The sequence below is a fragment of the Typopeltis vanoorti genome, chromosome 1 (genome assembly GCF_054136105.1).
Source record: "Typopeltis vanoorti isolate ZY-2024b chromosome 1, IOZ_Tvanoo_1.0, whole genome shotgun sequence".
Lineage (NCBI taxonomy): Eukaryota > Metazoa > Arthropoda > Arachnida > Uropygi > Thelyphonidae > Typopeltis > Typopeltis vanoorti.
In genome coordinates this window covers 164,681,269-164,698,703 of record NC_143549.1, presented here as the reverse complement: position 1 = coordinate 164,698,703, position 17,435 = coordinate 164,681,269, and the positions used below count along the sequence as shown (strand labels likewise).

General features: G+C 34.5%; 1 protein-coding gene across 1 annotated transcript in view; it reads left to right on the top strand.

Annotated features, from left to right (window-relative positions):
• The window catches only part of LOC150110600 (transmembrane emp24 domain-containing protein eca-like), a 36,942-nt gene extending 30,799 nt beyond the window's left edge, over window positions 1-6,143 (top strand). The window contains exon 4 of the mRNA XM_090395100.1: window positions 1,331-6,143. Coding sequence (XP_090251226.1) covers window positions 1,331-1,480 — 150 coding nt within the window. The 3' untranslated portion in view covers window positions 1,481-6,143. The remainder of the gene's footprint in view (window positions 1-1,330) is intronic.
• Window positions 6,144-17,435: the final 11,292 nt, after the last annotated feature.

Genomic DNA, 17,435 nt, shown 5'->3' with positions numbered 1-17,435 from the left:
TAGAGAGAGAGAGAGACCAGTAGTATAAGGAAGGTTAGAAGAAGGTTGCTTAGAGAAGTGGTAGCAAGAATACAGTGCCTAAGAGAGTGGGGAGTACAGGAACAGTAAACCAGCTTAATGTATAGTTTGGCAGTCACTGTGTTTGAAAATGAGGAGCATCCTGCAATGTGTCACCCTATTCTATGGCGATTATTCCCAGTGTCATTTGTTAGGCCAAACATTCAGCACTGGCACGGGCAAGTGGATTTTTTTTCTCCCAAAAACAAACTCGGGTTTTTCATCCACAAACTCGAGAAGAAAATTGACTCTAGAATTCACACCATTTTCAGAAAGTAACATATCCTGTTAGGGACCACAGGATGGTGACACTTGTGAGCTGCCTCTCTTCACTGGTGCTGTGTATAATTAGTGATAGTCTTAGGCCATCTATTTCTGATTTGCTACCAGTGAAGATTGAACCGCTCCTTAGTTTCCAAAAGTTAGATTGGGCTAAAATGGTCCTGAAAATTTCCTAAAATTTCCCCCATAGGAAATAAAAGGCATTAGCTGTTTTCTTTTTGAAAATTCAGCACTCTTCATCGTGGCTGTTTTTTTTTTTTTTTTGGTTCATACCACACCATCAGAATAGCAAGAAACAAAGACAATGTTACCTTGAGTCCATTTTCAATTTGTCATCTCTGCAACTTTATGTGAAAATTTATCTTAATCCCCAAGATTCATATGAAAAAATGCATGATTATGCATTTTGACAAATTCTGTAAATATTCAGCCACATGTTTTTTTACCACAAATGTAACAAATTGTGTCTGAATTATTTATATAAATCTTGATGTCATATTACATGAAATAAAATATAAATAAAGTGATATTCTCAAAATTAGCACATTCTCAGAGCATTCACGTCACTAGTATATACTCAAGCAGCCTACCAATTTGAATTCTTGTTAAGTCTAGAAATTCTATTGTCTAATATGCTAGACACTTCCATAATACTTTGCTCAACTTTGCTACTACAAAAAATATTATTTTATTTAATATATATTATATAATAAATAAAATAAATAATATATAAAATATATTATTTTATGAAAAATCTGTATGACCGTAGAGAAAAACTAGTTGCCATTTTCATGCTTGGTATACTGGAGTTACTACTAAATGACAGCTAAACCATTTCAGATTTCATAACTATGTAGGCATCTGTGATTAAATGTTTTATTCTCAGTTAGGGCCATCAGATTTTTAAAAGTATTTAAGTAATATTTTCATTTTTAATAAATTTTTTTTTCTTTATCATGTATGATATTTTTTATACTTCCTCCTTCCCTAGTATCGAGAAGAACTGTTTCGTTCAACAAGTGAAAGTACTGGTCGAAGAATCCTTCTCTGGTCAATAGGACAAATCCTTATTCTTTTGATGATGGGAGTATGGCAGATGAAGAACTTGAGAATATACTTTGAAATGAAAAAGCTTGTATAAATTATTAATTTGTAATAAAAGTAGCAAAGGGTTTCCAAAATCTTGTTTCTTAACAAGATTGCAGCTTAGTCCCCTCCCCTCAAAAATTTGGTAACCTATAGAACATTCAGACTGTGGGTTTTGGGAATCTTGCTCTAGAGTCCAAACATGGAACTTTTCAAGCTACTTCAAACCTCTAACAAGTGGGTAGTGGTCTCACAACAGGCAAACACTTTCACAAACATACATGCTTCAGTCAGATCTGAACCCACAACTTGTTGGTTGGAGAGTGAGGACACCATCCACTCAGCCAACTAGTCCATCAGATTGACTGAATGCTCTATGCTGATGCATTCTAATACATTGCATTTATTATTATTAAGAAAGACTTCCAGGAAGTCAGGAAAAGTATGAGGCCACATACTACACACATCAGCTAATTCTTACTTTTTTTTGAATTCATTCACATTCTTTGCACACACAACATTCACTGGCAGTCCATTCCAGTCTCAATCTCATTCCTTTCGGATGGCATTCTCAGCTTCCAAGGATGCCCTCTCATCCTTTCCCTACCCTCCATAAAATGAAAAATTCCATCAACTGAAATCCTGTGACTCTTTCAGAAGTTTGTAAGTCTCAATCATATAATCCTCTCTTTCTCCTGTTTGCTAGTGTCTACAGTCTACAAATTCTCAACCTGTCTTCATAATCAGTATTCCACAATCCTGATATCATTTTTAACACTTTCCTTTGCACTCTCTCTCTCTCTCTCTCTCTATAATAAAATTAGTTTAATCCTTTATCCAAGTGTGAGCAAACAAAGTTTGCGCCTGAAGTATCTTCAGGACTAGGGTAAAGTGATACAACACCAGGGCAACTCGTTGCAAAGGTGGAGAAAGCTACCTCTCTCTCTCTCCACTGTATCAATCACCATGGAAACAAGGAGACCAGACCTTCCCACAATAGTCCAAGTGAGGTCTTATCAAGGTCTTGTATAGAGGTAAAATGACATCCTTATCTTTAAATGTCAAAGTTCATTTCAGTATTTCAGTTATCCTCTGTGTTGTATTTGCAATCTTTGCTACATGGCCCATGAACTTCAACATTTAATAAACTGATTTATTTTGCAAGCACATTAGTGATGTCATTTGAATATGCAAAACATAAAACAAGGAAATATAGTATATTAATAAAAGAACTGCATCATGTTCAAATTCAACAATCAAGTCATGGCTAAATGAAATTATCACCTCACAGTATTCATCAACACTTATTAATTTGCAAAGAATCAAGCTGGGAACATCATTGGATCAATTTCTGATTTAAAATTGGATCTTTGGATCTAACTGTTGTCTTATTCTTCTTCTTCCATACATTCAAGTTTATCAGAAAGATCTCTAAATAAGGAAGGTGAAATTATGATAAGTATTCCAACTTAGATTGCTATTACTATATATCTAGTACTATAATCAACTTGCACAAATCATTTAGAGTTGACGGCTAGATTCAACTAAGCCATGATTTCCTGCGCACTATATTTGCATACTGTGATGTCATTTCATGGGTCATATTTAGTTCTAATCTAGCGCTTGAAGTATCATAAACTAATCACTCCATTAAATAATTTATTAGCCTTTTAGTAAATGTGACTGTTTCCAAAAGCATTAAATGTTTCTAGTATTCTAGTAAAATGCTCCTCATTTGGTCAAGTGCTTCCTTTCCCAACTAATTGGCCATAGTTTAAATCCCGCTCTGGGCTTAACCCACACACTCATAGTACTAATGTACAGCTACAGTAAGTTTACAACCTTTTGCAGGTGGGATTCACAAAAACTAAGCTTTCACAGTATTTAATGTAGATTTTAAGTAAAATTTTTTTTGTAGAATTACTGATCATTATGAATGAGTCTAGTCATTTCTTGATTTATGGGCAATGCAAAATATGTTTATGCACAATGGTTTTTCAGGATTACTGCATACTTCCAGCTTGATTGGCTGAGTGGTTAACATACCAACTTTCCAACTAAAGGGCTGGAGGTTTGATGCTCACCACAAGCATAAATGTTTGCAATTGTCTTTAGGTGGTATGAATGTCATTGTATGATATGGGACTATTGCTATACTTAATGCAGGCCTGAAGTAACTTGAAAAGTTTTATGTTTGATGTCTAGAGCAGGGTTTCTATGGATTATGTAAAAAATAAAATAAAAAAATGAAAAAATCCTTAACCTGTCTGCAATACTAATGTACTATAGGTTTACAACCTTTTATGGGTGGAAGAAGGGGAAAAAAAAAAAAAGAAATGATTACAATTTATACATACTTTGCATTATATATAAATATAAGAATCACTCTATATGTCCAGCTAAAGCTAGCTTATGAATATTTATAATGTCCAATGGAACAAGAGTAATTATTCTATTTTAAATGCACTTTTATATATAACTTAGAACCACAAGGTTTATAGTCAGATGTCTGTTTTTTTAGGATCCTTGCCAACATGCACATTGTAAATTTGAGTACCATTGTGGAATTGAATGTCTGGAAATATCTTTAGGTGGTATGTGATTTTCATCACTCAGTATGAGACAACTGCTCTGCTTATTGGAAGTCAGGTAGTTTAAAATGTATCATTTTGGTTTCTAGAGAGCAGTTTCCAAATTAGCTAATTCAAGGTTCTGTCATGTTATAGGTTTCTAACCTATAGAATGTGAATCTGTCCTCTAACACATTTTGATGGATATATCATGTAAAGTACTGGGATAAAAAGTTCACATAAGTTACTTGAATAAAGTTCAAATAAGTTGAAAAAAAAGTTCACATAGGAATTGGATAATTTGTGTGTATGCATAATATAGATAAAATTTATGAATGTGGTGTACAATACACATGCATACAAACACTTGAAATTGGACTGTATTGTATTTTTAAAAAAAAACCAGGCTTTTTATTTATATGAAACTGATATGAGTTTGACCTATAACTAGACCCTTAATTTAGCAAACCAAGAGGAAAACAGTTTATAAAATTTAAAAAAAAATCATTAAAACCAGGCATACTGTACAGCATTAAGAAATTATAAAGGTATAATTTATTTCAGTGAAAAATGTAGAATATTTGGAAAACCTAGACTAAGCTTTTCCTAATATGACCACTAAGCAAAGTAATTATTATTAGTCTTCTTTTTGGCAATAAAGGTTAGTGATTAATAATAAAATAACTATTTTGTTAACATAAGACAAACAGAACATATTCAATAGAATTATCTTAATTCCATTAAATATATAAGGAAATTTTATAATAAAATTGCAGAGACTAGTAGACTGGCTTATATAGAATGATGTAAAGGCAATGATGCAAATGTATCATTATGTCTGTTGTGTCAACTTTTGTGTGCACTGTGTCTGATAAATCCAAGTTTATGAGAGAAAAACCAAGAGGCTCCAAGTGGTGTGTTTTAAATGCTGATATTTTTGAGGAGTGCCACCTTTTCTAAAACTGCTTCTTCCCCATAAATTAGACTTTTATCTGAATATATTATTAGTAATAAATAATGAACTCTTTGATTTTTTTCAATGAATAAAATCATCAAAAATATCTGATGAGAGGTTTCATTTTGTTACCTTCCTTTTTTAATAACAGTGGTTTTTAATGTTTATATTAATCTTACAGATTTGAGATTACTGTTTAAAAATAATTACAATATATATCTGATATAAATGTTGATTTTCAATGATACAGAGAAATTTCTAAGCAAAAGTTTGTACGGAACATTACAGTGTTTTAAATGTATACACAAGTTGATAAACTATACTTTGTATTATATATATAAGGCATCGATGTGGGAATATTTACAGACAAAAAATATTCTTTGTGGTTGTGATGGGTGGTAGATGGTGTTGATTATAGTTGAGTGTAGTGGGCAAATTGGGTAATAAGTGGTAGGGGAGACGGTGACGTGTGTGTAGCTGAATGGAGTAGAGTGCCCTCCCATGATGAGTCCTTGGACGTGTTAATAACAATTATATAACTACTCGTAATATATTCCCTTTCACCTAATTTGAAAATTGGGTGAGAAGTTTGTTATGTGAGGATAGTACAGAAACAGATATGATTAATGGTGTCACCTAAATGTTAGTAAAAATGAAAAGGATGTCATCTTTTGCTTCAAGTGCAACCAGAGATTTTTCCTACTAAGTAGATGTTTCTGTGGAGTACCTTTACTGAAGAAAGGATATATCAGATGCAACATGGATAAATGTAAGGGAGAACATTATTTTGAGGATATGGAACTATAATATTAAATGAAATATTGTAATGAAAACTGAAGAATAAAGAACTAAAACACCAAAATCAGTGATTAGTAAATAACTTTTGCTTTTGAAGAAAATAATCACTTTTGTATATCTAATATACTTGAAGAAAAGTTTATACCAGGTTGATGAAGATATTTGTTACCAAGTAGGAGAGTGATAAAACAAGAGACCATTCCTGGAATTTGTATAGAGGGGAGTGTGATTGGAGAGCAGTGAATGAGTGAGTAGAATACACTTCATTGGAGTGTGAATTTCAACAGGAAAGAAATCACAAAATATAAATATTGGGTATTGATAGTAAGGACCGTTTGCAATCAGTCTTTTGACTCCACAGAAACCTGATGATAATATATATAGTTTTTTTTTCTTTAAATAAATTTACTGTATTTTATATATTGTTAACCTGTTTTTAATTAATATTTCACTTTGCTTTTATGGAAAATGTTCCTTACGCTTATTTGTATATAAAAAATTGTACATAAAAGTGACGTATAATGAATTATTTCTCCAAATAAAATATTTGAAAACATGCTGGCAAAAAAATCTTAAAATTATATTATCCAGCTTTTCTAACCAGCCCTCTTTTCCTTTTTTTCTTCTGGGATCTATATAAAAGTTATCTCTCTATCCATTCTTAGTACATGTCCAATCCATTTTCTTCTGCATTTTTTTTTGTTTCATTGATGATACTTATTTTGTCTGTTTATGTAATTCATCATCTGTTATATTTTTGAGTCAGAATATTTTTAATATTTTGTGCAAGTACATCATTTCAAAACCATTTAACTTAACTTCATGTTTCTTGTAAACTTCATGTCTGAGATATTTATAATAATATGGCCTTGCCATTGAAGATCATTATTTTAGTTTTTATTATAAAATTTGCACTATTTCTATATATTATTCAATCCTCTTAAAGCAGCATTTGTTTTTGCCAGTCCTTGTCAATTCTGCCCTCAGTATCAACTGCTTCAAAGTAAGCAAATTTTTTAACTTCTATTGCAGGTAAGGAAATCTTGATCTAAAGCAGATTGTATAAAGTAGAGTCGAAGTCAAATAATCATTAGTATAGGATATCACACCCAACAAAGGTTATCAGACTTGGGATCTCCTATATATGGTCTGTTTTGGATCAAGATTTCCTTACCTCTTAGTCACAGGTTCTACTGCTTTCCTAACTTTGATGATTTTACCTATTTGACTATCTACTTATGAAAGTTATCACATACAGTCTAGTTATCCTGCCCATGAAATAAACCTCCTTGAAGACTGGCTTTCCTTCTCCAACTTCAGAAGCCAAGCTGGAATAGAAGCTAAGTTTGTCAGTGATGATTAATAATATTTATATATATATCATCATCTTCCTTTTACCCTCTTTTACCTTGCGGTGTCGAGGGTTAGTTAATCGTCGGACCTCAAACCGTTCACAGGATAAGGTGGTCAGCCTTATGCTCCGGTGTATCCTATGGCCTGTAGTGTTGAGTTCTCAAGGCCAGTTTGCCTGCTTGCGGGATGATAAACCCCAGATAAACTGGGGAAAACCCTACTGTCTACGTCCAAGACCGGCTAACTTGGCTATGGCTGAGGAAGATCCTTAAGCTCCTCACGTCGTCGGCGGGAATCGAACCAAGGACACTCCTTCCCCAGGCATATGGTTGCGAAGTGCACAGCCACTAGGCTAACCGCGTAGACTTATATATATATATCCATCATCCATCAGTGGCTTTAACAGGCACTTAAGTACCCACAGCCTTCCAAGTATCCTTGAACTTCAGAACCATAATGTGAGGATAAGGCGGTTAACCCTATGTCTGTAGATGCGTGTGTTCACGTGGCCAGTTTGCCTGTTCTGAGGGATGAAAAACCCGAGTTTCGGGTAAGAAAATACCCCCTACCTCTGTATGAGACTTAAAAACTCACCTTTCATCAGATCAAGGTTCCTCACATAACTGACAGGAATTGAACACAAAGGGCTTCATCTATATGGAAGCTCAATACACACATTCACTCTGTATATCCCTTCATCACAGAATGTCACTTTTTTTTTTTCCAAGAATTCACATCCTTCTAAATGCAGTGCTTCAATATTTAACTTTCAGTCACTTGCATGGAGGTGGGAGAGGCTAACATACTGATCTTAGATGAGTTCCAGTTGGAGTAATAATGATACCTCTGAGAGATGGATGGAAAGGTAGAAAACCATGTCGTATTCTAATGTCATATATTATTTATAATGAAACAAACAAAAAAAGAATGTCTAAATAAACAACAAAAAAAGTCAGCATGCATTTCAAATAATAAAGAAAATAAGACTAACCAAAAAAAAAAAAAAAACACATTTAAGTTGCTTAAAGGGTTTTATAGAATTGATGCAGGGGAAATGTTTCAGCTCGGCTAGAGGGGCCAGAACAAGAGGTCATCTGTGGAAGTTGAATGAAGGTGTGGTTAGTAGGAATGTGAGGACTAGATTTTTTGCTTGGAGAGTTGTGAATGAGTGGAATGGATTGCCAGAGTCAGTTGTGAGTGCTTTGTCTTTAATGGGTTCAAGGAGAGGTATGATAGACTGTATAGATAGTTTGAGCGATGAGTCTTGAGACTCCATGAAGGTGGCCATAAAATAACTTAATTACTCACATTAAAAAAAAAGGTAATTACTTTCAAGGATGAGAATTCCCAAAATGTGGAGAACAAACGTAATAATGTTCAGCAATGTCAAAGTGTGAAAGATGATATAGAGTCAATGAGCATCGGATATTATTATCAGTGACAAGAAATTAAAGCAAGAACGTCACTGCTATTGTGCAATGTAATCTGGTCACCAACATGAAAATTACAAAGATGTATATATACTCTGATCAATTTAAAAGTTCTTAACACTGGGTAAACGTTGCCAGCAAATAACGTATAATAATTTCCACCTTCAGGTCAGACTTCATGTAAAAACATCATGTTCACTTTTACTGTTTCTATTCATGAAAATATATCAGTTTGGTTGAAGAATATGGCTCGTGTAGGATATACCTAAGGCTGTACTTATGCACAGGTGCATGAGGCACTAGCTGGGAGCACCAAAAAATAGGGACAATTTAAGGGCTCCAAATAGGGAGGGGGCCCCAGAGCGCACTAGCACTTTGAGCCCACTCGTCTCGGGGAAAAGTGTAAGTACTGCCCTGAATACAGCACAATTACTGACCTTTAGATCAAAAGTGAAACGTTATGGAACAAAAATCCAACGGGGTCGTAATTGCTTTGCCTGAATTATGTCAAGAGAGTGTAATGAATTGCAGCATTGTGTTATGTTAGGTATCTCTCTTTGGTGATCGTTGCATCAAAAACAAAGACATTCCAAGAAGTGGCATGCCTCGTAGTTGCTGGTGTTAGCAATGAATAGAAGATCGGCGCTAAACGTCTGACGAAACTGCCAAGTTTTTAGCAGATATCTCAACAATATGCCTTTTCAGAATTCTGAAATTTTGAAGAAGAGAAAAGTTGCCTCCAATGAGTTCAACACAGCTGACAGAAAACCAACAAGCAGCTAGCATGATGGGTGCACAACTTTATTTTCCCAAACCTCAATTCACCAACTGAAGTTAACTTTTGTTCATATAAGCGCATTTGTAGCGCAATTGGAAGAACGATAGTACGTTGCGCCCTTTGATTGGAAAAGGCCTAACTTCGATTCTCGTTGTGACGAGAGGAATCTTTATATGGGGTTTTCAACTGAAGGTGAGTTTGCCCATCTCATACGGAGATAGCAGGGAAACGCAGGTTTTTCATCCCGCGTATCGGCCTGGAGAACACACAATTTCACATAAAATACTAGTGGTGATGGACAGTAGATGGCGTTGGTGTAGATAATAATTGAATCTTGGACTCCTTGCTGTCAAGTAATAATATCAACCAGGTAGATTTTCTGTTGAATGTTTTTAAATGGTCACGTGCATTTTAGCTCATTCTCAACCAAAATGGCTGTCCGGGTTTGCAGTTGGAGTTGCACGTCATGGGTTTCTGCCAAAAAGAATCAAAAGATACTCTATATGGTTAATCTCTGGACAGTCTTAGCAGTAACATTTGCACGCTTATTTCCTCAAACTCTGCAAGAGCAGTATTGAACATTGTCGTTTAACTGTTCAACTCAGTCATTTTCATAGAACAGTCAACTAGGCTTCCACAATTTCCATGTAACATATACTATTTGATTTCTTGAACAATATTGGCAACGGTTCAAGAAAATAGAGAATTTTCTCCACTCCATAACACTGTAATCGCCACACTCAGCAGATGGTACAATGCAATAATAATAAATGACGTTCTTTTGGACCGTATCTCTGTGCTGGTATTTCGCAAAGTGTGGTACGCGTACCTTCCGGGGTATGCTGCTCTGTTTTAAAATTTCAAAATTTTATTTAAGGTCCCTTTTTCTAGGACTTGTAACTCGGTGCGCTATTAAGCATAATGCCTCCCCCCCATGATCCCAGTACTGCAGCATATATCTCTTTCAAGATCATTCTCGCGATGATAGGCAGCACCATTTTCACTCCAGATCATGTGTCGTCTAGAATCGGAGAAAAGACTAAAACGAATCTCATCTGTAAAGATTACTGATATAATCTTTACAGATGATCCATTAATCAACCCATTGATGTTTTGTCCAATTTTTATGGCTACAACCACTGAAAACGTGTTCTACGATGAGCTGTGAATAAAGGGACGCAGACTACATGTCTTTGGTCGTATCGGCCTACTTATCGCCGATATCTTGTCACAGTTTGTCGAGATATCTGTGTACTTGTGCTTGAACGGAGCTAACTTTCAAGCTGACCTGCCGTGATGCGTCGATTACGTTTTGCTGTTATAACCAAAATCTGTCTTCATGTTCTGTGGTAGAGTAAGGGCGACCTTACTGCAAATGTCTGGAACACATTCCATTGGTTTGCCAAGAGTAATACAACGCTATATGAGATTCCAAACTCTCTGGCAATATCAGTAATTCTGCGACCTTCTTCAAGCTTTCCAATAATTCTTCCCCGTGTGAAATCATTTAGATTAGGATAAAAAGCAAACCATGTAGATTTGCTTTTTATCATGTTGGCTACTACCACGTAACCTCTTTGCGCGCGATTCGAAAATGCGAATGTATACACGCTTTCTACTCGAAATTGTCAACTATACAAACTGCAACAAGATGATTCGTCTGAATTTGCGGTTGTAATCTTCAAAAGTAGTTTTCATCCTAAGTTTTTGGACACCAAAACCGTATATCACTCCACTAGTTCAACCATCGTATCTATCTAGGTCTGGCTCCCACTGATGAAGTTTAATAATGCTCATCTTTGAAGTTTAATAATGTTCGTCTAACCACTCTGCTCCTTAGGAAGCAAGCAGATCTGCTCAGTTTCGGGTTTTGTCCTGTCACTGAGTGGAGACACCGCTGAGTTTCCTGTCCTGGAGTAATCACTCCAGGTCAGGAGTGATGAGTTTAGGAGTGATCCTTTAGGATATCCACGTACCCCTTCTTAATTTTTCATTATTACCAAGTACCCCTTATCAAAATAATAATAATAAATAAAGTATATTTCATTGTAAATGACTATTTTATTTGAATTTATATGTTCATATATAAACAAAAAATATGATTTATTTTTAATAGAACAAAATTTAGAATAGGTTCCTCTTTTCCCGTCCATGAAAATCCACATTTCATGTAATTCATATCATACTTACGAAGATTTTTCATCTTCCTAGTTGGTTCTCTAGAGATGTCAGACGACACACCCTTATCAATTTCATTTCATCCAGATACAATATCAACGTTTTCTTGTTGCTTACAGCTACTTGTATTTACTATATTGCTCTCTTTTGTATATCCCTTCATCACAGAATGTCATTTTTTTTCCCAATAATTTCAATCCTTCTAAATGCAGTGCTTCAATATTTAACTTTCAGTCACTTGCATGGAGGTGGGGGGGGGGACTAACATACTGATCTTTGATGAGTTCCAGTTGGAGTAATAATGATACCTCTGAGATATGGATGGAAAGGTTATATGCATGACATATAATCTAGAAAAGCCAACCTAGTTGTATTTAGCATTAATTCATAATTCCTTAGCTGTAAATATTTTAGATCAGCATCTCCTTCTAATATATTCAGATGCGTATTAACAGTATTCGATAAATTTCCCATGATTATACATTATTTTGCAGCTTAAATACTATATTAAAGTTTTCGTTATTAAAGATTTTTTTTAGTAAATTTAACACATTTTAATTCTTTTTCGTCATTATTCAGTGTTCTAGCGGCGGCATACTTACTTATCTCAACCCAATTCATTATTTCAAATTCAAGAGTTTTCTTGACCTAGACGACGAAAAAATTTCTTCCGTTTACAAAAGAAAACTCTTTTGTTTCTAAATTACGTTTCTACACAGTTTTGGTAATATGATTAAAAATTAACTCAGGCTGAATTTAACATTTGGCATTGAGAACAAATGAAGCGTGTCTTTTTAAATAATGCTTTTAAATTAGAATATGATATAATTATAATCATAACGTGCACCATTGTCGAAAGTAGCAGTTATCCCAGAAAGCATTTCTTGTCTTAGTACTCACCGCGGAAGGTAAGCAGGTTTGGGTCCGGGAAGTATTTGGAGGCGTGGTATCGGGAACACAGGGTGTGCTGGCGCATTCCATTCTTGACATATAGGATTCTTTGAAAAAGAGAGAGAGAGAGAGAGAGAGAGTGATGAATAAGTTTATCTTTTTATTTAATCGAAAAGCATTTGAAACAAGATATAAGTGCCCTAAATAATTTACCTATTTTGAATGGCTAGGCTGGCCTTCATTCACTTTAGTAGCTTTGCCTATGTGCACTTTTAATACCAATGCACCTGTGTTTTTTGGTTTTGCTGACAAGTCTGCCACATTTCGAGTACCGCTTTTCTTTTTTTTCTTTTTTTCTTTTTTTTTTTTTTTTTTTTTTGCATTTTCTTCGTACCCAAAGGATTATTATATATATATATATATATATACTCGTATCATCGGAGTTTCACTATATATATATATATAGTGAAACTCAACCTTAAAAGTATATAATTTTAGAAATTTATATCAGCTTTAAAACACAGCTTTGCTAAATGGAGATGTATTTTAAGGAAGTAATAATAATAAATTCACTTGATATCACCTGATGCGATTTTTGGAAATTTATGCATCTGAATGAATTTATGCGTCCCAATCTAAGATTCCTTAGATTTTTGTCATAATCAGAATTAAAAGGAGCCGTCTGCGAATTATGAGTGTTGCAAGATAACTTGAATTATTTTTTCATCGTTTACTGTTTTCTTTTCCAAGGCTCATATCAAATTACGCTATTCGGCAAAATATTTTCTTTTGTTGAACTTTCAGATTTTAAATGCAGAGCTGAGAATCGCTAATTGAAGGTAACGTGCTTGACGACGGTGTGTTACTAATTTCAATTTCGACCAGATTCCTGGTGCAATAACGCTTCGGTATTATAGAGCCTTAATGCCGACAGCTGGGAAGTAGTCTGTGAAACGCATTTACTGATGGTAAGGACAGCTGAGCATATTAAAATATTGCAAATGATTCAATTCTACAGCTGAAAATCAAAATAGGATCCTAGAAGTTTCAAGAGCATGGATATAAACCAGAAATGAGAGAATAAGAAAGTGAATTAACTGGGACATGCTGAAGCTCAGGACAGACTTTTTTATTTTTATTTTTTTATTGGTCCCCTATCTTATTTTCCATGCTTATGGAAAAATAAAAATATGCCACTGGCTCACCCCTTGCCGGAATAGTGATTCAGATTATTTCTCCACACGACGCACCATCCTTATCCCATTAGCAGTCCAGCTTAATCCAGAGATTCCTCCTTTTGGGTCTCATTTTCTTCATTGTAGGTTAGGCAAATAAACCCAGCATAGGTGGAATTTAGAAATAGGATGAGAAACTGTTTCAGTAAGCTTGCAGCTAATCTGTGTATGGGTGTTAACTAACAACTGTTCGTGCTCTTTCATGATTAGAAGAAAGTGGAAGAATAATAAGATTGAATTCTGTGGAGCAGCTCCGATGAACATATCTATACAAAATAGACATAATATAGAAATAGGGCCTCTGTGAGAAAAATAATTGGAGGGAACGGAGGAAAGAGAAGGATCGGTCTATTAAGTGGTTTGCCCTCTTCTGAATACAGCAAAGCATTTTGATGGAGTTCACCATCTCAAATTATAAAAACAGTATTCTAAGGTCGAGCGGAGGGATTTATAGAGTTGGAAATTATACAAGAAATAAATGGTATCTTTAACGAAAAAAAATAATGCTAAGCTTTTTGATAGCTGAGGAGGATACTGATATGTGTTTGTACCACAATTCCAAAAGAGGAAACTAATCTTGACTGATGATTATTAGAAGTAAGGGGGGGGGGGTGAATCAAGATCTTTCTTACTAGAAATAAGACAGAGCTGTGTTGGCATAGTTTCGAAATTCCATAGATTAACTTAACCCCATTTGAGAATGTGATGAGATCAGTTTTTAAGGCATTAGCTACAAAATATTTTGAAACCTGAATCATTTGAGAACTACAATTTATGAATGAAGAAGATGATGGAGTATCATCTCCTTCGAAAAGGAGCTGATGACCTCTCAAAACTTGTGATGGTTTTATTATAGTTTTATGATAGTATGACAGACGTTTAAAATATAACGGACATAGTGACATGATATGTGGCTTGTATCTGAATGTAATAGAAAATAAATCGCTCTTATCCCGGTATATATACGCACCACAAAGTCTAGACATGGAGGAAAAGACTTTTGAAGAGCATTACATACTATCCATAGGTCGGGAAAGAATAGACTAGAAGTATCAGGGAAAATGGGACCATTTGGTTTTGATGAAAGAAATTATGAAGGAAAAAGATTATTAGACTTTTACACCAGAAATTATCTGAAAATTGGAAACAGTTAGTTGGAGAAAATACAAGACAAAGCCACGAAATTAACAAGTTATAATTGATATGCTGAGAAAAAGCCGGATAAAGTATGGATTAGGGAAGTAATGAACATCAGCCTTTTTCCATCTGACTACCTTTAGATAATATCATAATCTTCTCATAGCCACCTTTAAGGTGTGTATGGAAAATAAAAATGCGGTGAGGAAAACGTGACAGGCAGCTGAATCTGTGGATGTTGAAACAAATCGCGGTAAAGCAAGAATTTGAGCTTGGATCAGGTCCCATGTATCAGGTCTTCAGTTAATAAAGATAATTTATTAACAGATAATTTGAATGAAAAATGGGATAAATTTTGATGCTAAACAGCAGAAGAGGTGTGTTGAGGAACAAGTAGAAGCAGAAAAGAAAAGGAAACAAGCTAGTGGAATGAGAGACTGAAAGAAACAGTTAAGTGAAAAAAAACGTTTTTCAGAAATTAAAAAATAAATCGATTGGCTACAATGAGCATTAAGGAAGAAAAAAAAAACCAGGGTTAAATTTACACATAAATTTCCAGTAATATCTTCCTCTAATAGGAAGATATTACTGGAAATAAAAAAAATGCTACATATGAATGAAAAATAGAAGAGACATGGAACTAGGTTTTTTAATAAACGAAGTTGGAAATCTTGTGAACCGAAAAAAATTACAATAATATGGCAAAGTTATTTTTAGAGATTTTTGTTAAACAAAGATGAAAGCCATGGTTAATGTAATAGGTAACTGGGTCTGGCAGAGGCTAAAGAAGCATTAAGGAAGAAGAAGAATACCCCCCACCCCACCCCGGAATATATGATTTGCATATTGAATTGATCAGAGTTACTGGTAGTTTGAAATATTTGTATTTGTGTAACATCTTTAGACTGATCTGGAGAAAGAAGTCCAGACTTCATTTTGGACTCCGGGAATTATCGTCCCAATATATAAAGGAGGTTCAATGAGGGAGCGTATTAACTAGAAGAATAATATCATTGTGCCATTGTGCATACATTTATGAAAAAAGAATGGCAACAAGAATAAGAAACAAAATAGAGGAGGTCTAAGAGAGGAGCAGGTTTGTTTTAGAAAAGGGAGATCAGCTGGTGGTTTGATTTTTACAACTGGAAAAAGTCTGGGAACTATTGCAAAAAAACAGACATATGAAAAAACCGAATTTATGATCAGTGATATGCATGTTAAATGTAAGCGCTGTTTGGACGCATTCGGAAGAAGAGCTACTACAGAAAAACTGGACAAATGGAACAGTGGGATACAGAATTGTGGATTACATATTAATAGCAAGAAAAGTAAATTTTAAATTAGAGAAAATGTAGAAGTTAATTAGGCTTAATCGGTAAGTCTTGAAGAATACTGAAAACTTCAAATATTTGGGAACTTTGAGCTGCCTAACCTGGCAGTTTCTGTTGGAGCGGTTGGAGCTGATTATGGTAACTCCCTCTTAAGTATCAATAAATAACTTCTCACTACTTAGATCCAAGATTAATAAAGCTCCAAGCTGTTATTCTAGTGGGTTTTGTAATGAAACTGTGAGCTAGCTTCGAAGATACTGAAGTGCAATAATTTAAATGTTTTCTATATTCAATCAAACGATTTCTTTATCCAATTATGATTATTTGTTCTCTTAAAAACATATTCATAAAATGATAGTAACATATTATTTGTAGTTGAAAGGTTATTCTGCATTTGTTAAATACCCGTCTGGTTGATATGCTGAATTTTATTATTTTTCAGATTTTTTTTAAAAATAAACACTGATTTTTTAGAGGTTTTAAGGTTACAACTAGGCCTTTTACCGCAGATAAGACCTTTAAATTTCCAGGATATCAAAGACAGATTAATTGACGAGAACCTTTTTCCTTACTACTGTTTTGCATAGGAGTATGTCTAGTAGGTGCATCCTTGACCTCATCCCTACAGTTGCAACTTCACCGCTTAACCTACAATAAAATTGACCTCCAGTCTAGCCTCCGGTCCCGAATATGATAATTAGTTAATGAAGACTTATTTATGTGCTGTGTCGTTGCTCATTCGAACGCAGTTGTCAGGTAAGATGCGGAAGCCATGGTCATGGCTGGTGTTCGAAGTTATGAAACCCAAGAGGGTTTATGAATACTCAAATACTACAAGGAAGTACCTTGCATTCATGAAGTGCGACAGGAGATTAAACAAAAAGAAAAGGGTCCTACAGGTGTGCTCCTGTTCGCCTAGCAGGTCATAGATAACTTACCATACAAATGAAAGAAATAAAACGATTCCCTTGCTGTTACCTTTGTTCTTCATTACGGATGTTACAGACTTAAATAAGCAAATCTTTCAGTTAAAATAAACGCCATATTCATAATAAAAAAGAATCATAACTGTCACAATTCTTCGTAGTATTATATTTCAATTTGGTTAGAAGTTAGTTAAGCCTTTTACTGGCTCTCTTGGGATGGGGGAGTTGGTTCTCTTGTTTAAAAGGTATAGAACATGAAAGTGGTTTAAGTGGTTCTAAAAATAATTTCCCATTTCTTTCTTATTTCTTATCTTATTTAATATATTAAAAGAAAGACAAATACCAAATAATATCCTAAAAGCTATCATAAGTTTAAAAATAATCAAATAAGATTAAATTATGAACTATCATGTGCGAGAGAGATAAAC